Here is a 23,405-nt window from a genome sequence, read left to right on the forward strand (position 1 = left end):
AGAAAACTAATAATGAAGATTGCTTAAAAGGATATTTATAATAAGATTGTATAAATCGTGTTACAGGTGGGTCCGTCTTATTTCCCGTATGTTTGAAGCTATGGCCGGTAACTTCACCTCGTCTCGTGATATCCATCTGTTTCTGAACGTCCTGAACGGCGCCCTGATGCTTCACAGCGAGGACTGTCTCATACTGCGCTACGTCATAGCCACCTATGTTAACGCAGCGTTCAATTTTAAAAATATCTTCTCAACCAATGGGTGCGTTCAAATTATATAATCGAATAACCAAATACAGGATTTTATCGTTATTACAATAAATAAGATATGTACATTTTTTTTAGATATCTCCTCATAATGCCCACGTTGTTGCAAATATATTCGAACTTCCAAACCAATAAGTTAGTGACGACCACCATTGAATACGCTGTTAAGCAATTCTACTTGCTGAACAGGAAACCGTTCATATTACAAATGTTCGGTTCGGTGTCCGCTATACTAGATACTGATGAAGAAGCTGCATTCGGCGATGCTAGCAAAGTGAGTGTATTCTTTTATTTCGGAAAAAAAAAAGAAATTAAAAATCTGTAAAACAAAAAAAACTCGTGTCTAAATAATATCCTAAGTAATAATCTCTATACTACTAATTTTTAATTCTGTTAATAACAAAATATTTTTTCTTTATATTTTATATTTTTAAATAATACACATACTAATATTTAGACGTCATAAAATTCAATTAATTTAACGTATACTTCTCAAATAATTACAGACATGTGGAGAGATTAGCTACAATGTTGACGATTGGCTCCATATGACGAATATTCTGTAAAAATGTACCAACTTTTATTCCAGGTCCAATCCAGCTGTCTGTTCAACCTGCTGCTAAGCCTGGAGACGCCATCACCAGACCCGTTACACATCGCTGAACTAATCAAAGAAGAGAAACCTCTCAAACCCATCGACTTCTGCTACAGAGATGAAGAGGAAATGGTCAACGTACTAGACTGCATCAGTCTCTGCGTCATGGTCGTGTCGTATAGTGCCGAGAGCATGCGGGGATATCAAATGCTCGTATGTAACTTCAAAATAAAGTATAATTATATGCATGCATGCATGTGCATATTCATTACCAGCTTTGACCGCGTTTATTTTAAATTCTATTAAGAAAGAAACGAATAACGGCTGTTAAAAATAATAACTACACTACACTTACTAGCGACATCTGTCGTGTATAATTTGACTTCATATAAAACACAGGTACCGTGTTTTTCTGTACCTACATGGAATGGAAGCATTAGTTGTAACCTATATTTTATTCTAATGAATGAATGACTGACTGAATGAATGAATTATATTACTGTGATGTTTGATTGAAATTCATTCAGTAGTTTTATCTTGAGAGTGGTTTAAACATGATAACATTGTTCCAGATAATATTGGAAGCAATTCTTCCCTGCTATGTGAAACAAATACAACTACCCACATATAACAGAGAGGGGAAAACTGAAAAGGAAATCATACAGCAACTTGCAATAGCTATAAAAACACTAGTAAATAATTGTGAAGGATTATCCAAGTGAGTTAAAAATATATTTGGATTTAAATTTTTTTAATATAAAGAAACGTTTAAATTAACATTTAAAGAGTTACGTACAATGCAAATTTTCGTTCATAATATAAGAGATGTAAAATTGGAACATTATTATTACAATTTTGTCCGTTTTTGTGTCTGTCTATTCCTTTAATATTCGAAACAGCTGCAACGTCTACAAAGAACTCACGTTGAGACAATTTAAATTATATAATAGAGCATAGCTAACTTAAATTTTATAAATTATATCTACTAATAATTTTTATTAATACATATATGTAACTATTCCGGACTGAGCCGAGGTCACCGTTACTTATATATGAGTTACCACCGTCAGGTCTTACAACGGTCCATACCGCACGTCTCCAGAGCACAAAGGTTCGTCTCAGCGTGGTTGTCGCGGCCCAACAGCCTTCCTGCCACTGGACGCTCTCGACGACGAGTCTCACTCTCGTTACGTCAGCGACCACTCGCGGCCGCCGCCCGCACCCGACTACGGCGCTGCCGAGGACTCCGAGGTATATTACGTAATAATAGCAATATGGCGGCCATATTGCCATGTTATGGCCGTTCAGAGTTTGCGTTTCTGACACCTGTTAAGTTAACACGACCAGTGACGTGCAAAAATATAATACAGTAACATTATATATTGCATTTTTGTTACGCCTGTTAATTAAATTCAATATGTATTTAGTTATTATAAGTGTAAACATAATTATAAAATTTTATTGTTGACAATCTTTTATAAGATGAATTAAACGTATTTTTTATCCATAAGTTTTGCAAGTTACATAGCCAATTCCATAACGATGAACGTGAATTCGTCCAGACTACAATTAATATAATGTATGTCATATTTTTCGTAGTATTTTGTTCTAGTAGAACTAAATTGACTTTACCCAAAACAGTCTTACTTTATTTACTATTAATTTGGGTTATCCTAACTCATATATATATGAATAATTCTATCCAAGTTGATACGAGCCGAGTACCGTCGTCCCAGAGACGTGTTACTCTCTTTGGTGGGAGAGTTCATCGGCACAGCCACGGCTCGCCTCTTGGAACTGAACGGGTCCAAGGGCAGCGGATCAGAGGGCAAACCGGTGGAATTACTGGACACTAAGTCACATGCTGTATGGAATGTTAGTACGAATAAAACCATAATCAATAAAACTAATATTTTTCGGATGTTCTGCGTGTTTTTGTATTATTTTATACTACATACTCCCGACGTTTCGGTTCGGTGCAGCAAGTGATCGCGGACAGACGAGATGAAAATGTCGGGATTATGTAGATTAAATTGATAAAAAACGCGCCGTCAATACGAAAATATTAGTTTCATTTACGTGAATACTCAGGAGAGTCTGAGGCATCACTATATTGTCACAAACTATTCTGTGCTTTGTACTTATATAGACTATATGACACAAAAAAATATAACCTAGAATATCTATAGCCATTTTTATGGTAAACATTCTTAATTTTTTTTGGCATTCATTTACAAAAGATTAGTTATAAGTTTTCCTTGTATTATGTGTATTTTTATACTAATTGTTCTCAGAGACTTGCGGAGATAGCCCACTCTCTACTGAAAGTATCACCTTATGACCCGGAATCTATGGGTTGTCGGGGTCTTCAGCGGTATATGACTCTAGTCCTGCCAGCCGCGGACTGGTCCAACGACGCCATCAGACCAGCCCTCATCACTATCCTGAGAAGATTGGATAAAGTCTTCCTGAAAATTGCCAAGAAACCAAGTATACGGGTATGCATTAAAGTTAAAAGACTTCACTCCCAAGTCCTCCATAAACAAAATTAAGTTAGGAACGATTTCACAATGCAGCAAATCGAATCCTTTGAATCCGAAAATACACTCGCGAATTCAAATGTCCTTTTTGTTTTGTTGTTTGTGAAATTTAATATAATAAAAAATTCCAGCGGAACACGGACTGGGACGCGGCGGCGGGCTTGCTCAAAGGAGTGTACGAAACAATGATCCGATGTCCTTACATCATGCATCTGCCGCAAGTTAAGACACTGCTAAACACGGTTCAAGTGAGATACTTTGTAAACTCCTCGGGTACTACAAACTAAATTATAAAATTTTTTCCTCTATATGAAGTTAAATAAAAATCAGAATCCGTATCCGTCGATATCTCAAAATAAAGGAAAAAGATCCCTCACTTTCTTCTGATCCGTAATTTTTTGACGGATCGCGTATTGAAACTTCTCGCGAATCGATTATATATGTAAATAATTAAAGCAGTAAAAATTTACTAACTGCATTTATTTTTTTTCAAAAAATTATATGAAAACCTAAGATAAGGGCCAATGAAATATTGGTCTTCAAATCAAAGTATTGTATAAATATTGTATATTTAATTGATTTCCAGTCGCTAATAGTATCGGACAACAGCAGCGGTGAGAATCTCTCTTCAGCGACAGCGGCCTTGATGTCGCAGCCGCCGCCGTCGCACTTCTGCAGCACGGTCGTTAGGCTCATCGCTCTGCAAGTGGTCAACGCCGGGGTGAGCTTATAAACTATAATGTACGACTCATGTGCGGACTTCGTGCGAGTACCTGTATTGAACTATTGTTTTGTAAACCAGGACAGCTACTCCCTGGAACAGATGTGCGGCGGCAGCGCTATATTCCAAACAGCGGAGAAAACTGAGAACATGCTCACTAATCTGTTCATGCCGTTATGTTTACGCGTCGGAAGCGGAAGGAAGGGTAATAACATTTTATTAGATACGTATAGAATTCATTTTTAGTAGAAATAACACAATTCATTAAGATCATTCTTGATTCTTTACTATATAATATATATGAAACTATTACATGTCTACTAACAACAACGTACTAATTCAATAGTTCAGCACAATTCTTAAAAAAATATTATCAGCTATTAGATTACTACTTAATGTTTAAAAAAACAATAAACAATTTACTTTCGACGTATTTATTGTTTCTTTTATTAAAAAAAAAAAAAACTGAATTCAAATTTGGAATTCTAATGATGTATGAGTCCACTAGACGTTCCGCCGTTGCGTCAGTCGGACGTGTCGTACCTGGTATCGGCGATAGTGGGCGCGTTGTGTCCCCCGGCGCCGGCTGCCCAGGCCGCGGCCGCCAACGCCAAGTTAACGATGGACGCCCGCGCCAACTCGCTCACCTTCACCGGCAGCAGAGACACCAGGAACACCACCAAGTTGTCGAATCATTTGTATCGCGTCGCGTTTCTGGGTGAGTGTACTTATTACTACCTATATAGAATTCTAATTATATTTCAAATATTGTAACTTCAATCAATTTTACCATTTGTAAAAAAATATAATATATATATATTTTTGTTTTTCGAAACCCTTCAATGGTACTTACTGATTATACAGTTATGTATTAACAACTTTTTCAATAATAACTCAAAATACTGTCAGCCTACCCTCACTCACAGTATTAATAAGAAAACTCCTATTATCGCCCAGGTAATTTGTATGACCTGTGTTTATTTGTTCCGTTCCCAGCCCTGAAGGTGCTGTGTGCTTGTTTCACGAGCGAGCTGTGTAGTGAGTGGGGTCGTATAGCTCGTGCCATGCGGGAGCTGGGTCGGAGGAACGAGGCCGCCCAGCACCTGTGGGACTTCCTGGAACACGTGGTCACTTACCGCACACCGCTATACGTGCTGCTACAGCCGTTCATTGTTCACAAGGTCTTGTCCCACCCTGTATATAAGAAGGCTTTAATATTTCTATTTATTTGCTAAATTTGTGTTTGCGGTTTCGTTGAATTATTTTATATTAAGAAAAAAATAATTAAAATAAAAGTAGGCTAAGTTCCTCCTTATTACGTCAACTATCCGCCAATGAGAGTCCTATCACAATCGGTTCATCCGTTGCGGAGATTAGCCGGAACAAACAGAAAGATACGAATACATCTCTTCATCCTATGACTACTTAATGCTATCCCTATACGGACCACGACGCACCTGAAACTTTAATGTCCCGACTAACCGTAAACAGGAAAAATAGTAATAAATTTAATAGAAATTTTCTCTTAACACTATTAAATATAAATACATCAACTGGGAAGGAGAATCAGCTGTCCGTTAACATAACATATGTATTTCATGTTTATATTGAACGGAAGCATTCTAATTAAAGATAAAATGCTTTTACACTAAACTAATTGACGTCTCAAATACGTTACTGTCGAAGGAATGTCAATATTTAAAATTAACCTATTTATGTATTATTTTTTAAAGACGATAATATATAGTAATAATATTAAAATGAAACGAATATTTGTCGGATTACTACGCGTATTCTATTTTAACAACTACATACTCCTGACGTTTCGGTTACTGCAAAGTAGTAGTAGTAGTCGGGAGTCTGTAGTTTTTAAAATAATAAAATACGCGTAGTAATCCGAAAAATACTAGTTTCATTTAAATGAATACTCCAAAGTCTTAGTTCTCATTTAGTAATAACATTATTTTGATTATCTATTATATAATAATAATAAAGTAACATACTTCCAGCTGTCCCAGCCCCCTATCGGTGATCACGAGCGTCACATGCAGTTCATGGTCCGTGAGCGTGTGCGAGGCCTCAAGCTGCCCGAGGCCCGGGCCCGGGGCGCTCTACTGGCGGAACTCACAAAGGAACTCAAACAACTTAGAGACGAACGGGACAATTATAAAGGTAATAATATACAAAGAATTAACTCTATTAATTGTGTTACGTTATTTGAAACGAGTCCCTAAAATTTTAGGTCCATCCTGACAGCTATCGGCGCTATATGAAAATATTGTTGTCGTTTAAGTTATTGTCTCTAAAAAATATATCTTTAAAAGATAATTATCTTCTTCCATTTAAATTTCGGTTTACGATTTAAGATTTTATATTGAAATTACCCATAACGAATAACAAAATATTTTTTTATGATATGGTATCCCAGTTAGTAGCTAAATATATATATGTTCATAGAGAACATAGGTCACGGCGGTGGTAAGCGCGCCTCGGAGGCGGTGCCTCGTGGCGACAAGGCTCAGCAGCACAGACCCTCGCTGATATCGATGCTGGTGGGCCGAGCGCCGGCACCGCGTACACCCGACCACCCAGCGCCACTCGCTGCACAGAGAGGTACTTTATACAATAAAACAGGACTTGCCATCCTTACTATAACGTATAGATATGTCATATGTAAATACGCATATACACTTACTTATATGTGATTTTAATCATTGCGAGTATATATTCGTTTAAAGTATATATTTTTTAATTTTAATTAGATTATTTATTGTTTCCTGTAAATGATGGAATTCGTTTGCTTTAGCCTTCTGTCTGTCCTTATAAATTAATGCCTTACTAAAAAATGTAAATATGCTTTTATATACATGTATGTTTAATTTGTGACCTTTCATCTCACTTCTGTGCCATACATTAATATTATCTACAAAATGCCTATTAATATATTAATTAATTACGTCTGTGATTTCAGAATCCCTATCGAGCAGTTCCACGATGAGTCAGCCGGTGTATGAGGTGCCATCTATGAACAACAGCGGTCGTCTGAGCGACAACGGAAATAATATCGCTAGCAACGCATACATAGGTATCTTTTCTTGAACTATTAATAATATTGTTAATAGACGTATAGTAGCCGGCTTGTATCTTTGAAACGTTTTTCCCGTAGTGGGAATAGCTTTGCGCAAGTAAAGCAAGCAACTACTTTTAGTTCAACGAAAAGTGGTCGCTTTCGATGCCTATAACAAAAACAATGGGACCAATTTAAATGCTCGCTAGATACTCGGGACCGAACATCCAACCCCGCTAACGGAATTCTGATGCCTTCCCGCGTCGCTCATATATCTATAACACGTAAAAATCGCATTTTGCGCATCTATCGTCTCTTGCCAGGTTACGTGTCCGTATGTATAGCACATATAGTATAATTTTCTATGATAACTTCTCATATAGTATTCTTTTTTACAAATGTGAATTTATAGCAAATACATGTACAATTCCCTCTTTATGAATCACACACACACAAAAATCCTTTGCCGACTTACAAACTTTTCTTCAAGGATCTGCAACCAACAACTATGGCAGTGACCGGCCTCCTGTGAACACACCGCCCTATTCGAATATTCCACCCAAACTGCGTTTCGTTTCTTCAGTGGAATTTAAATTTACTACTGGTAATTTCAAAAACATTATTACTTAATGTAGAAAAACATATACCCACAGGTGTCGGTAAGACGCTAGTGAAGCTTTTTAAAGGCTTCCCTCACTTTATTCCGCTGATACAAAATAGATCAAATATCAATTTTCGATTTACTTTTAAAATATCTATTATAAAATGTTTACTAATACTTATTTTTGTATAACAAACAAACTAAACTAAATGAGAGGCCAAAATAAAATGGTCCATCATAGTTGTCAGTCATACCTGTCCACCTCTAGGTGAGACCTCAATGACACCGCTGTCCCCGGCGTCTGGTGAGTCTTGTTCGGAGGCGGCGGAAGATGACCGGCCGCGGCTACAACGAGCACACGGACCGTCCAAAAAGACGTTCAAGTTTAGAAGAAGCAGGAAATCAGAGGTACGACCATTACACCCATGAGGGCCCTGAACACACTATATTCTAAATATATTTATATGACCAACATTAAATAAAAGCCATTCGTTTAGTTTCACGTTCTTGTGGGACCTAGTATATTCAATATACAAGTTAAATTTTTCAAAGAGTGAATGACGATCCACAAAGATAGTAGTGGCAAATGTAACTTCCTTTATGATAGAACAATACGAATTTAAATTATTAAATTTATAATCTTTTATAAGTTACTAAATAATGTTCATGAGTCTGATGATATATTATTTTTTTTCGCAAAATAAATTATTTTCTATTCATTTTCTATATGTGCAAAATGTTCTTTGTAAGCGTTAATCATTTCTCCCAGCCCTCCCCCCATTGTATCCTTCGTATGGAATCTGACGAGTGTCCGTCGCCGTGCCGGCCGGCTTTGTTACAACCCTCGGTACTGACCGACACTTCGTATGACAGCGAGATATCACAGACCTCCTCCACATCAGGCTACAGGTAAAACGAATAAACCAATATTATGTCATCAATTATTATATGTATTTTATTGTATTCCACATACATATTTATTGCCTAGAAGCGGGGGGTTTGAGTGTATAATACATATTATTCTTCCGGTATCATATCAGTCCAAAATAATAAATAGATGAAAGCTTTGATTATCAGGCAATAAACTGCGAAGGTGTTTATAATTAAAAAGAATTCATTTTTAATAAAATAACACTAACAATTTGTACATTACATACAGCGGTTGACTAAGACAAGTTAACAGGAGGTTTATGGATCTACGATCTGTGATACCTAATTATGTACTTATAAACCAGTCCTTATATCGTATGTAGGGAGAGTTACAGCCTGCAGGCGTCTATGTCCGAATCACCGGGCGGTTCGCTGTGTGGCTCGGCTCGCGGCTCGGTCCGCGCACGGGACTCCGCCACGCCGCACGCAAGTCCCGACGGTAAACCACGCTCGTATGTACCGCGCTGCTTACTACCTACCACCCACTGACCTACCACCAACCTAACTCCTGCGTGCTTCTGTGTGTAACGTGTGCATGGTATATGTGCGGATTGTTGTCAAAATATATACTATATATAGTATATAATTGAATTATTTTAATTAAAAATTTGCATAATTGCTGTATATTAATTACGTGAATTAATGTAATTTTAATTTATGGCAACTCATTCCTTATCAAAAAGGAATGTTATATCTTATACATTGTATCGTTTTATACAGTTGATGTCAGCATGTATAATAATAAGTTCAATAATATTGCTAAAAATCTATTTGTACGTGTACGTGCGACCGTCGTGTCGTAAATGTTTGTGCTTCTTTGTATACCTATTTTTCTTATCCTGTACTTTGCATGAAAAACCGAATGTCACCTGTCAAACAACTGTCAAATGCTATGACCTCTGTTGTGATTCTTGCAGCATCTCTTAGTTGTGATTCTGTGACGTCATCTGCGGAGCGCACGGCCTTACTGGGCGCGGCCAGCCAACGCTCACTGTTGTTAAGCGGCGAATTGAGAGATGAAGATACTTTACTATAATTATTTGAATAAAATACATGTTTAAGCACTCGCTTGAAAATAATTATTAGATTTAGATCAGTGTCAGATGTTAATTAAGTCGCAATAGATACAATTTTTCCAAAATTAAATTCAATATATTGCGTTTCTTTTATAAATTTTACCAAAAATTTTAGTATCCGTGAAATTAAGCAAAAATTTGTTATCGCAGAACTAATAATTTTCTCTTACTAATACATAAATGAATTAAGGCTTAGAAAAAACAATAGATTTTTTTTACAACCCATAAATTTATGATTACTAATCGGTCATTTAAACAGAAACTGCAAGTAGAGTACAATCTTAGGGCAGTATGAAAGAAACGCCTAGTTATAAGTAATATTGATGACGTTAATAATTATGGTAGCTGTATTACATTGTTTAAATATGTTTGTATGTTCAATTATTTCGAGATTTACAATAAATTAATCGGACATGTTCATTGCTTCTTTTTTTTAAATCTAATTTAAATAAAAAAATAATTATTTTTTAATAAAAATAAAAACCTTCATAAAAATATATTTAATTTAATTGACAGAATGCCAGTTTTAATTTTACATAAAAAAAACTGAAATACTTAACTAAACTTATGCTTCCTTACACATTAAGAATGGCTGTAAAGCAATTTGAACATCAGGATCTAGTGGTATCTCATGTATAAACTTAGAAAACGTTATTACAATTCTATAAAGACTTCTTTTGACTGAAGACAAAAGGGCTGATTTTATTTTTATGGCGAGCACATCATTCAGAATATGCTTCCTTGGCACTATTCCGGGCTTCGTCAACTTATCTAGGTTTTGTTTAAGATTAACTAAAGTAGAAAGTACAAGGGGTAGATCATTCTGAACTATACCATATTTGTCTTCCTTCAATGAAGCGGACACAATATAGGAAAGCCCCTCACAAGTCCACATCACTGGTTGAGCTTGAATGAAAATAAATTTCAATTTTGTATTCACCATCTCTCCGAAGAAGTAGTTTATACCGGGCTTCTGACATAGCTTCTGAAGGAAGTTGTTGAATTCTTCTTTAGCGGTTGCAGCGAAAGTGGTCTCAAGCTTATAACTTTTATGTTCCTTTAGTTCTAGCAGATGGGGTGATTGAGCCATGTTTCTTAAAGCTCCGGAATAAGAAGAGGGAGGTGTGAGTGGTATCTTACTCAATCCTTTTCTGAGATGTATGTCATCCACTGAATTTGTGTCACCATTAACACTATCCAGCTCTTTGTTGAATTCCTTTATAATGAATAGACATTTCTCGAGCAAGTTATTCCAGTTCCTTGGGTGCCCCCCAGGTTGTGACAGAGTAAAAATTTGTGATCTTCTAACAGGGTCTACCATTGACAAATGTTTCAAGTCTATAGCACCCAAATAACCAGTGAACTGCGACCTCTGTGATAATGCATCATATAATGTCATCTGTTTCTCAGATTCTATAGGAAACTTCATTGGTTCAGTCAACACTATATTAAAAACTGTTTTCATAGTGTAGATTGATACAAAGAATAAGCTTGTATAGAACCAAAGCCCAATCCAAATTCCTGAGCTTATTAAATTAATAATGTTGTCCAATGGAGGATCTTCTAAATATAAACTGTACACATCTGAGACAACACTTCTTGGCTTGTTACCCCACACATAATAAAAAACACAATAATACAACACTGGAGTTACTGAATGCTGGAATCCCATTGATATAATATTACTAATTACTAACTTAATTTGTTGAAACTTCTCTTGATAGATGTGTGGAAATGTTAGAACTGCTGCACCGAATAAATGAGCACTAGTGAAATAATACAATCCCATCCACATACCCGCAAACTGCAAAAATAAACTCTGTTCTGACAAACATTGACCATCATAGTTTTCACATTTTTTCTTAAGTACATTGTAGTTACTTTTAGCCAATGAAGAATATAAAGACATGGTAAAATACCCATTAAGAGCATATAGCGTACTAAATACGATATTATGAACAGAGAAAAGATTCAAAAACATTGAAAATCTCGAAAAATACTTTGGTATTGGCATTGAATAGTAGCTGCCGTAGATATAGGCTTGGAAAAATGAAACGAGTCCCAAAAGAACGATGTTGAGACTCATCTTCCAACTTGCGATATCATTGAACGTCGACGAAATCCACGTTAACGGGTGTATCAGATCCACTTGAATGAGGAAAACTAGTAAGATGGCAAGTATCGTTTGTAAACATATATTCCATAATACTGCTTTTATTAACCTTTGAGAGAATATCTCGCTTTTAGTCTCCATACCGGCAAACCTTCGAGGTTATTATATTTTACTATTTCATAGCAGTGTGTCGGTGTCTATAAAGTTAATATTTTTTCGAAACTCATAAAAGCACAATCTTGGATGGAACAACACTTGCTTGAGTTTACGTTAACTTTGAAATCGTTGTCCAGAATGAAATTAAAAATTGAATTTTGCAAACGGTTGTTTCGTTATTTTCTAGTTAACATTTGACATTGACACTCCTTAGAAGATAAAAATTAAATGAAGTTTCATACTAAAATATGAATAATATATAGATGAAAATGATATTTCTATAATGATATAAGTAATATTCGCTTTAGTATAAAAAAATTATACTTATTTTTTATTTCCTAATAAGAATTTAAAACATTTTAGTATATCTGTAATTTCTAAATGTCATACTATTTCATTATTTATTTAGTTGTATTAGAATTCGTGTTAAAGGTACATCTGTTATAATGTAGATTTAATCCTTTTTAATGTATTTTTCGATATGTTAGACTAAAAACATTCTATTTAAAAAGCTAGTACTTATGAATCACTACGTATAGTTAACAATCATTGCCCTAAACATGTAATTGTCGTGTAAAGAAGTGCCCTACATTTCACACATTTTTCTCAAATGGAAGAAAGTTGTGTAGTAATAACCCCTGTTTCTCTAAAGGAAGTGACTTGATTATTCTTTTGTGATGGAAAACATATATTATTCCGGCTATATGATAATTCAGTGAAAAACTGTTGTTATGTATACTTTGGTGGAGGTAGCACTCAGCATTGGAGTGCTCGCCACTCTTGTTACCGCTCTTACAGTCTGTGTATGTGGCTGCAAAAATAACAACCAAAAGTAAGTATACCCTTTTATCTCAAATCTTTATTACCTTAATTATACTCATGTTCAAATTAACTTAAATAGTTAATTTAGCATAACACTGTGAGTATAAATTATAAATACAATAGGCAGTCTTAATATTAAGGATTGCTGATTACTTGCTGTCTTTGTGTAATGTGAACACTTTTAATGAAATATAAAATTTTAAAAAATTAATATATATAACATATGAAAAAATAATGTTAAAATTTCTTAATATACACTATATTATCTCTTCACATTTAAGACTGGACTTTTAAATACAAGTTAATACTAATCTTTTATATGATTTGTGTCAATACAAGGTTTTTATCTAGTACATAATAGCTTCAAACAAATCCCAGTCATCACTCTGAAGAGGCTTTGCTATCAGTACATTACTATAGCTACGATTGAGGATTATTAAAATGTTATATTTAACAGAAGTGAGTTGGTTGGTACAGCTGGTGTGGTCAAAATCCGTTTAGATGAGGAGGTACCATCTCCGACACCTACCACCCCCGCCTCCATTAAGCGGTTTGTCCAGCATGCCCATATATAACTTAACCGGGCTAACATAGATGTTATGCTATATGAACTAAGTTACTAATTTTTTCTTTGTCATTTATTACATTAATATTCATGTATATCTTTTTGTTTAGATTTCAGCTCTGAATTGATTTGAAATAATACTGTTGAACAAGTATTGAATTAGCGATGTACTAACTAGTAGGCCAGCTATATAGGGAGACTATTGTGGCCTTTATAAATCTGAAGTGGGCTTGTATTGAATGTAAATTTTCAATTAATATATCGATCAATACATAATAAAGATGCCATTATTAAAATTAATTCTCACCTTTATTTTATAACAGGACATAACTGAATATTTTTTTTTGTATCGGACCATAAAAATATACTCAAAATAAGATTCAAAAAACTTATATATATGTTGATTTAGTAATTTAATAAATATTTGCCAGTTAAAACAACAATTGGGGCTGGTAAATAAAATAATTACACATGTTCACTATAACATTAAAACTGGATTATAAAGGGTTGAAAATTGTATTGTGTTTTGGTACTTAAAAGCAATGGCATCCATATGAATTGCAAAACATCTAAAGATTGCTGAAGTACACAGATACACAAGATTCTATCAAGGCAGATATATTTAAAAAGTGAGAATAGGAAAAAAATTGGGGGTCATTGGAAAAATTAAACAATTATGTACTTATAAAGAAGTATTTACCAAAACAGAAATATTCTGTTACATACAGAAATAATTTTTTTCTCAACTGATTATTTTTTAGGTTTTACATCACAGTGGTACCTTCCAAACTTATTTTCTTGTCTTCCACTTATATATTTGTCTCTGCTTATTCCTCCTTCACTTTAAATTTTAATAAGCCAACATTATTAACTGTAATATTATCTATTCTAGTTTCTTGTTAATGAAATCAACATAGAATTATAAAACAGTATCACAAAATTCTACGAGCCGACTTCAAATTTAATTTTGCATGGTCCTAATGATGTTACCAATTTTTTTTTTAAATTAAATTCATTCATTTTGAGTGCTTGTTAACACCTTCCTCTTGCATATGTCATATCGCTAAAACATTTATTGCTACGTTATATATTTAATTAATGTAGTTTATACTTAGCTTTGTTAATAACTAAAGAAAATACTTTTATAATAAGCAAATAGTTATGTTATTTATACACAAAACAAAATGACATATTCCCTTAGTATGAGACAGTTTTGTCTACCTAAATAAACGCCGTTTCATCAGTAAATTAATAAAAATATTTCTATCTACAATTTATCCGTACTTTTAACTGTATGCTTACCACAATATTGTCTCGTTACACCACATACTTGGCGTTTCCAGTTTGTTATTCACAAAATTTACGATGATACTGTGACGTGACGAAGGATTTTAAAAACTGGAAACGAAAGATATCGTGACTGCAAATTTGATGTAAAGTTTTGTACGTCTGTATGTTGACAACGCATATTCATACCAGTACTGATGCCAGTTTCCGTAACTAGTGGCTATGCTAATAAGTAGCTATATTAAATACTTTATGTTAAAAACTCATCAAATATATGATATTTTAATCATGTTTAAAGTCGTGTATGTAATCTAAATATAATTTTTGGTATAGGGCGTCAACTCAAAACAGTCAGAGAAGTCTCCCAGAGATACCACATCCTGTTGGTAGACATGACAGCGGAGACACGGCCTCAGAAATATATGCGACTGTCAATTTGGATGAAGGTATTTACATTATATATAGATAAATATATATATATATATATATATATATATATATACATCCATTGTATGGTACATAATTGCCAACTAGTTACAATTCAAATTCATTTCATTCAGTTACAATATAAATTAACAGCGTTTCTTATTAGTAAATTATATTTTATTATCATTTGTTTGCACAAGTGTATTTCTTTCAATAATACAAGAAAAACCAGCTCGGTGTAGGAATGAATCATTTTAATTTACAAACTCGACCAATCGCTTACAACAATTACAACCAATTACACAAGCGACGTCGCAATCAGATGCTGGAAATTTTAATATATTTGCTACCTTTAAGCAATCACAATAAATCTTATCTATAATATTGATATTTATCAACAAAGTGCCGCTTAAGGATCAACGTTATTGGCAGACGTTATCTTTGTTTTTATTTCGTTATTCAACAGGAAATAAAGCGGTGGCGGCGTCCTCGAGTCGAGACCACTCGTACGAGCACGCGTACGCTAAACTGCAGAACGAAAGCCATAATGTGTATGAGATTTGTATACCGAACGCTTTTTTTTTTTTTAATTTATTAATTGACGTCGGTTTTTCTTATTATTACTAAAGTATTACAGAGATGAGCGTCGGAATAATTAAATCTTGACATACATTTTTTTTATCTTGTAATTTTTTTATAATTATCTTGCGAAGATTAATACGTTCGGTTTTTTGTTTAATCTTTTTTTTTTGTAAGAAATTATATTACGATTATAATTTTTATAGTATTTATAGTTGATAATAGTATATTTTTAAATTATAGGACCGTTGAAATAACGCCCGATGAAAGATCAGATGTGATAGAAGTTGAAGAAAGAGATGCTGGGACCTCAGCCTCCGGTATGTACTGAAATAAAAATCATATCCCTATAAGAATTACTTGTATCTTATGACTTTCATACTTGTGCATTAACTGAAGCTATCTCTGACATAAAAATATAAACAAGTCTTCGGACGTTCACATTGTTTGGGTAAACAAAAAATATAATGTACAGTCTTTATAAAAATATTTCCTAAAAATTTAAAAAAATGGTCCATTATTCAGAAAATCAATTCACAATGTCCTCTTACTTTAGACTTGAAAACGACGTGATATTTTAATATCTAACATATAAATTTTTAAGCGACCAAAATTTGAAGTAAAAAAAAAGTGATCTTTAGACATTTTCATCTCGTCTGCACGTAATCATGTTTACTGTAAAGTAGTCTTCATGTCGGTTCAAATAAAGCCTGATAAAATTGCCTTCCAATAAAAAGACCTATTCTTATTTTTTTCTTAGGATGAGTTACTTTAGATTTAATATCAATATTGAATTCATTGTTTTATGTATACAACTAGGTACCAGCCCCGGCTTCGCTCGGGCTTTTTAAAAAAATATAGAATATTCTATTTAATGTTGAGAATTATTTCACTTATATTATGATAACTTTGAAATGGTACGCCCGATTTAAATGTTTTAAAAAGTAATTTACAGATACTGGATGTAGGCTTGAAAACGAAGTAATTTGTTTGATAAGACTTAATACCATATTTATATAAATAGTTTTCCAATAAATGCTTTAGGAATGCCAATTTTTGAAAGTTGTTAAATGCATATAGTATGTTATCTTTAAGGTATAGACATATGCGACCAGGACTTTTCTGTAGACCTATATAAGATACACAATTCCACCATACATTATTTTGTTATATCACATAGGGTTTTGATAGTGTTTTCGTTAAAAGCTCTCAGACGGCTCATTTTTTCCCGACATCTTCAACAAATATCGTTAATGTACACACAAGTAAATACAAAAACTTAACAAATTATATACTAAAACCTTCCTGGAGGATCGCAGTATCGAGTGGTGATAACTGTTTGATAATCGGTGCTGTAGTTTCTCCGTTTATCGCGAACAGACAGATAGATAGACGCGGCGAGGGACTTTGTTTTATAATATTTATTGATAACTCTTGCTATTTATACATATAGATATCTATTTCATTTATTTCAGAACGTGTGAATTATATAAGGTGGCAACCGGAGGTTCCAGAAAAACTACGAAACATACTTATATGTATATTATAATAAAAAAATTACATATTAAAACTTATAACCTATACCTAAGACTACATGATTGCCCCGATGTTAGGATAGCAATGCCATTCCATAGCTTGTGTGGTATCAGGAATCTTCTGGTTCACACGGCTTGGCGTTGGTTCCGCGGAGTCAGCGGCGTCACTTGTTATATGATATTTTATCCATACAACGATGTTACCTCAGCGATGTTCATTTATTTTATAATATGTAGCGCGTACGTAACATGTGCGATTAAGTTTATTTATAAAATTTATCTTGTTTCGTTGTACTTAGAATATACGTAGTAAAATATTTTATTAAATAAGTAACCTGATGTGTTGATCTTAAGATCGCGTTCCTTTTTATTAGAATAGCTTCTCTAAAACATTTACTGATTTATATAGTTTTGTTATTTTATATCTGACGTGATGTTAAAGTCGGAAAAAAATTGTTTATACATTGTGTCAAACGACAAATATGTATCGTGAAGTGTTAACAAACATCCATGATAGTAGTCGTGAAAAATGCCTCCATCTTTATTATTCACTAGTTTTGCCAGCGCCATCTAACGTCCGTACCTAACTCATACTAAACACAACCGTTACGTGTTCTTACAAACTACATAAAATATATCCCGTATATTATTCTGATATCTCAGCTACGTTATTGGAAAGTTTCACCAATATTTGTTTAGTATGTTATACGTATAATATTAACAATCATCTATATTCCATACAGCGATACACTCTCACAAACTGTCGTATTTATTACGTAATGATGCACGTATCCTTTTCAACCAGAGGGCGTGTTAATATCAGCGTCTGTGGCTATCAGCGGTCAGCTCCCGTCAAGTCAGGAGCTGCCATACATAACACCGCCGTCTCCGCGACCTGAACAACACTTCAGCGGCGACTCCACAGACTCTGCCAGTCAGTATACAACACACAGACAGATCGTACATAAAATATACATGTAAATGAATGTCTGTCTGACCGCATTAATCGCAGGAACCAAAATAGAATTTGTATAGTTCCTTGTACACGCCAAGAGTTTTAGTAAAATTTTGATATTAAAAATTAAAAATATTATTATATGGTAACACTATAAGGAATGCTAATTTTCTTTTTCAAATATGTACCGTTAAGGGTGGGATACAAATAATGTTAATTAAAATCAAAGTAGGCACTCTGTCTTCATACAATGCCGATGTAGTCTCACTGCGTGTATAGATTGTGGAGAAGTATTTCGTATCTGTTACTCATGAATAGAATTGTAACTTTCTGACTAATAATTAATGCCGATTAATATTAAATTACCTTTTACATTATATGCTAAATATCTCCTTTCAAAATTTACTTTCAAAATTTACTTTAAATATTTGCTATTAAGCATTAAATTTATATAGATTTAGTCATATATAATATTTGTAATATTTTCAGAGGGATACACCAGTATATCGGTCCGTGAGCCGCTCAGTAACATTCGAGCGGCGAACAAACACACACACGCACACTACGCCACCGTCTCAGACGACTCAGGTTAGAATTAACACTGCTTGTAATTATAAAATATGTAGATAAATTAATTTTATTTAGAAAATATAGATGAAAGAAAAAAGTTTCTAAAACCAAAAAAATACTAAGGACTGCTCTCAAAAAGAAATAATCCTCAAAAGCTATCAGTTTAATGGTAACAATTATATACTGAGCAAATTAATTATTTAATTATAATTACAAAAAATTAATGTACTACTTTGAAAATTTTAATAAAAACATGTATATATAATTTTAGACGAAATGTACGCGGCCATAGAGGAGGCCAGTGTGGGCGAGGGTTCAGACACGTACGCTCAGATATCGACTGAACCACGACGACAGACGAATGAGGTCAACGACCCGGGCACGAAACAACTCACTAACAACACGCTACAAGCTGAACAGAGCACACATCATGCGAGGTACTATATATTATAACTCAAGTTACTCATAACATCAGCTATCCGTCATTAAATTCCTTTCAAAATCTGTTCAGCTGGTTTAGAGATTGGTCGCATCAAACAGACAGTTCATTAATGGCCTTTATAAATGATCCTCAAACCATTTCAAACGTCACAGCCTTGGATATACTCGAGGAAGGAAGGTTCTTTACATTCCTCCAGTTGTGCTGAAGTATATATTAGCTGAATCACTGTATACTCTGCCTTCACAGAAGATATTTTAATTTTCACGCACACCACTTGAAATATGATACAAATTATACCTCAATAATAATATAGCTTTATTTTGAAATTTATTTATATTGAACCTTTTTAATTAAATTTAACTTTTTTTAAGGCGAAGCGCTCCACCTGAGATCGGCGCGTCCGTCTCAAACGCAACGCAACATTCCAGGCAAGGTAATGAACGGACTTAGAACAGATTTAAATAATACAATGTACTGTCTAACTTTAGTTAAAATCGTACTGCCTTATATTCTGCTCTCATAACTATTACAATGTTAAAGAGTGAAATATTGTATATAAAATTTAAGTTATACACAAAGAAATACTTCAATTAAATTCTATACAATTCTTTACTTAAAATCAAAGTTATATATAACTATATACTAACATGAATAACAATCCACAGCCTCAATGTCTTCATGTTCCAATTCCACGGGGGCTCTGGGTTCCCCTAAACCTGAGAAGCGCCAGGCGAACTCCCCGCTCCCCCCACCCCCGGCACACGCGCCACACCCCTCCCCACACCCGCCCCCGACCGCACCCCTCTCTGCACCCCCCGGAGACGTTCTGGCCATGAGACACCAGCGGATATCGAGCACAGGTAACTCATACATACAATATGATAACTATTATAAAACATGTCTAGTAATCATTCACATAAAGTTGTCTTATCTATCACTAACATGAGTTTTTTTTGTACGTAACATTTAATACTATCACGGTGAAGACTAACTAACAAGTTCATTGCATTTCTATGAAACCTTTAAAAATATGCAGTAGAAGTTATATAAATCGGTCTCCATGTAATGCAAGACAGTCCCTTAAACGTTGAGATGAGACGTTACTAGCAGCACGCGATCCTTCTATTGGAAAATTGTATACTGGGAAACCTGTGGTTTTAAAAACTGCAATTTCTCACAGCGCCCAGCACCGAATATAACGTCATAACAAATTATTGATAAATATTAAAACAGCAATAAACTATTGTATAAAAGTTGCACATACAAACAGAAGTAATGTTTTGTTTATTTTTTAAATGAGACAATATTCATGGCTAGATCAAACATATTTATCAGAATATAATTAAATTAATATTTTTTTTTATCTAAAGGTGATCTACACTTCAACCATGATAAATTACGGCGGAGCCTCAACGAGAAGCATCAAAGAAATAACAGCTGTGTCAGCTCGTCCGACTTCTACGGCTGTAACTATCCCGTGGAGAAACACAGGTTCAGTTCAGGAGATCTCATACGGCCTCTGGTGGCCAAAGAACTGAACTTCGACATCGACCAGAAAGAAAACCCGCCGGATAATCTATACAACTCCATAGACGGTCCGGGATATAGTGACTACTCGTCCACGGACGCCAACACGAGCATACAGTCAGAGCACAGGATCACAGAGAGCCCTTCGAGGAATGTAGAAGAAATGTACGCTAAAGTTATGAAGAAGGTGAAGACGAAAGAGGAGAGAAGGTCCAAGGACATCTCGAATAACGACGAAAATACTGGACCGAAGTACAGAGGAGACGACCCCGGATACGAAACTATTGACCGCAAACAATCCAATCACGGCTATGAAACCATAGAGAGGAACGAGCAGAAAGGATCCAACCAGGATCCGGGATACGAAACAGTCAAGGACATCAATAAATCCAACCTCACAACATTCACAAACAATAACTTGTCAAAGTTAAACCATCTGTCCGTGGACAGCGGGCCCAACAGCATAATCAGCAGCGACGCGGGCTATGAACTAATCGCGAAAGCGGACGCTAACGCCTCTGATTCAGATCCAAATTACGAAGTTCTACGAAATCAACCTCCGACCCCTCCGTACGCCACCATCGCGCCAAACTATAAAGTACAGCCGACCTACTCCACTGTGAATAAACGACCGGTTAAATATAACAACTGGACCAACAACAACGAAGAGGCCATGTTGGAACCGAACTACGAGTCGATGACCAACGATCCGTTCTACACGACCGGCAGCGAGTCGGATCCGAATTACGAATCCGTCCGTCCGAAGGAACCCAACTACGAGTCGCTGAGATGCAAAGATCCGAAATACGAATCCGTCCGCTCGAAGGATTCCAAATACGACTCGGTGAGATCCAAGAAAGATCCCAACTACGAGAGCGTCAAGTACTTCGAGCTATCCAACAGAGACGAAGCCTCGGGCGTCGACCGCTCCGACTCCACCGCCGGTTACGAGAAAATCAATGTCCAAAAAGACGCCAAGAACAGTATTAACAACGGCACCGACTGCACTGTCAGTGATTATTTCCAAGTCTAACTAGCTTTAGGGCTTATGACGTCACACGCGCCGGTGGCGCTGCGTCGGCGTACCGAGGAATTACTTTGAGATTAAGCGCTCCTTATTAATTTATAATATGTTTTTTACGAATATACCTAACGCGTGTATTACCTCAAAGATGGATATAACGTAATATCTTCCTTAGGTATCTGTGATATGTATTTTGAGTACGATATTAATTTACTCAATTAAGTTAAGCTCGATGTATTTCAATATCTGACCGCGCGGATTGAACGTTTGTAATCTCTATTCATTAACGTGTTCATTGTTTTTTTTTTTATGCATACAATTATTATGATACATGTAAAAAGTTAGATATTACATATAGAAGACACAAATGTAGGCGGATTTTTTAAAGCATGATCGGATTTTGTATAAAAGTTACGTCAAAAATTGTTTAGTTTAGCGCTTTAAATAATATTAATAATTAAAACTAGTTGCTAGAACTAATATTATGTATTTAACAATACTAATTTAAATCTGTTTTATTGAATTTAATTTGTTTTGTAGAAAAACATTGTGCAAAATATACAAGGCCTATTCGTAATGGGTGTTCGACTCGATAGAAATTTTAAAGTGATTCCAATATTATTAAAAGGGCATTTATATTAAGTTAGCTGTTTTAAATTTTCGATATGCAATTTACAAATGAGTATTACGGCGATTCTAATATATTTTATGTGCTTTAATGTTGTTATGTTGTTTTGTTGTGAAACAAAGTATTTTAAAATTATTATTATTATTATTTTTTTTGTAATAATTAAGTTATATAAAATGAAACAAAATCATCATGTAAAAATATTTTAAGGTGACTTATAAAATAGTACCTGAATCTTGTTTTATAATTTATTAAAGAAAACCAGTTTAAAAATACTTAAGTTATTCAATGTAGTCGTATAAATAATACAAATAATACCATCCGTAATATATATTTAATACAACTGTCACAATAACATTGTCTTATCTAGTGTCTTATTTAGGTTTTATATGTACAATGTGTATGTCGGCCTTATGTGGATTCAGCAATACTTATTCATGTTATATTAAATTAGACTTACAAAAAAATATTGTTCATGCTTACACTTATAACATTATGTATCGAAGCTTACTGAGTTAAAATCATCAGCTGTTATATTCATTCAAAGCCATAATTGCATATATTACTGCCTGTTGTATGTATCTCTTGACAGTGACTTACTAAATATAATATTTGCTTTCAAATAGGAATTTTCTACAATCTTTCCGTTTCTTAATATTACCAAAACAAATGTAAACAGTACTATCTTATAATAAAATAGATTTTAATCTTGGAAAGTATGTTTTGATACAAACAATGTATAAACCTTTCATTCTTTTAATTATTGTATACTTTTATATTTATATAAACCCAATCATTCCGTATTTACTGTGGCTATTTTTATATGTAAGGACAAAATAAAGTATGCCATATATATAGTATGATTTTTATTTATTAGTTACAATTTGTTTTGGTTTTTTAAGTCAGTATCTCCAATCAAGTATTTCAGCCTAGGAACCTTTTTAATAATACGTACATAATATATATATATGTTAATTATA

The 23,405-nt window shown here is 34.3% G+C and overlaps 3 protein-coding genes across 4 annotated transcripts in view; 2 read left to right on the forward strand and 1 right to left on the reverse strand.

Moving 5' to 3' along the window:
- Positions 1 to 10,216, forward strand: part of LOC116769246 (protein unc-80 homolog) — a 29,508-nt gene extending 19,292 nt beyond the window's left edge. The window contains exons 47-66 of the mRNA XM_061528038.1: positions 67 to 261; positions 345 to 540; positions 856 to 1,074; positions 1,434 to 1,579; positions 1,932 to 2,112; positions 2,569 to 2,736; positions 3,156 to 3,359; positions 3,533 to 3,649; positions 3,988 to 4,122; positions 4,204 to 4,327; positions 4,631 to 4,840; positions 5,119 to 5,303; positions 6,132 to 6,294; positions 6,580 to 6,735; positions 7,094 to 7,207; positions 7,680 to 7,793; positions 8,059 to 8,198; positions 8,560 to 8,699; positions 9,044 to 9,159; positions 9,638 to 10,216. Coding sequence (XP_061384022.1) covers positions 67 to 261; positions 345 to 540; positions 856 to 1,074; positions 1,434 to 1,579; positions 1,932 to 2,112; positions 2,569 to 2,736; positions 3,156 to 3,359; positions 3,533 to 3,649; positions 3,988 to 4,122; positions 4,204 to 4,327; positions 4,631 to 4,840; positions 5,119 to 5,303; positions 6,132 to 6,294; positions 6,580 to 6,735; positions 7,094 to 7,207; positions 7,680 to 7,793; positions 8,059 to 8,198; positions 8,560 to 8,699; positions 9,044 to 9,159; positions 9,638 to 9,756 — 3,142 coding nt within the window. The 3' untranslated portion in view covers positions 9,757 to 10,216. The remainder of the gene's footprint in view (positions 1 to 66; positions 262 to 344; positions 541 to 855; positions 1,075 to 1,433; positions 1,580 to 1,931; positions 2,113 to 2,568; positions 2,737 to 3,155; positions 3,360 to 3,532; positions 3,650 to 3,987; positions 4,123 to 4,203; positions 4,328 to 4,630; positions 4,841 to 5,118; positions 5,304 to 6,131; positions 6,295 to 6,579; positions 6,736 to 7,093; positions 7,208 to 7,679; positions 7,794 to 8,058; positions 8,199 to 8,559; positions 8,700 to 9,043; positions 9,160 to 9,637) is intronic.
- Positions 10,217 to 10,285: 69 nt separating this feature from the next.
- On the reverse strand, positions 10,286 to 12,265 carry LOC116769138 (nucleoporin NDC1). Its single transcript, XM_032660167.2, has one exon. The coding sequence runs from the start codon at positions 12,048 to 12,050 to the stop codon at positions 10,362 to 10,364; it is 1,689 nt and encodes a 562-aa protein (XP_032516058.2). The 5' UTR covers positions 12,051 to 12,265; the 3' UTR covers positions 10,286 to 10,361.
- A 219-nt stretch (positions 12,266 to 12,484) lies between these two features.
- Positions 12,485 to 23,282, forward strand: LOC116768970 (uncharacterized). Of its 2 annotated transcripts, XM_032659906.2 has the most exons (11): positions 12,485 to 12,897; positions 13,345 to 13,437; positions 15,073 to 15,185; positions 15,632 to 15,716; positions 15,988 to 16,064; positions 18,085 to 18,213; positions 18,724 to 18,822; positions 19,076 to 19,241; positions 19,618 to 19,679; positions 19,912 to 20,106; positions 20,617 to 23,282. In XM_032659906.2, exons 1-11 carry the CDS (start codon positions 12,797 to 12,799, stop codon positions 21,804 to 21,806), a joined length of 2,310 nt encoding a protein of 769 aa, XP_032515797.2. In that variant the 5' UTR covers positions 12,485 to 12,796; the 3' UTR covers positions 21,807 to 23,282. The 2 variants fall into 2 exon arrangements, with proteins under 2 accessions (XP_032515797.2, XP_032515799.2); XM_032659908.2 differs by lacking the exon at positions 13,345 to 13,437.
- The last annotated feature ends 123 nt before the right edge of the window (positions 23,283 to 23,405 follow it).

This window comes from Danaus plexippus, chromosome 5 (assembly GCF_018135715.1).
Source record: "Danaus plexippus chromosome 5, MEX_DaPlex, whole genome shotgun sequence".
Classification (NCBI taxonomy): Eukaryota; Metazoa; Arthropoda; class Insecta; order Lepidoptera; family Nymphalidae; genus Danaus; species Danaus plexippus.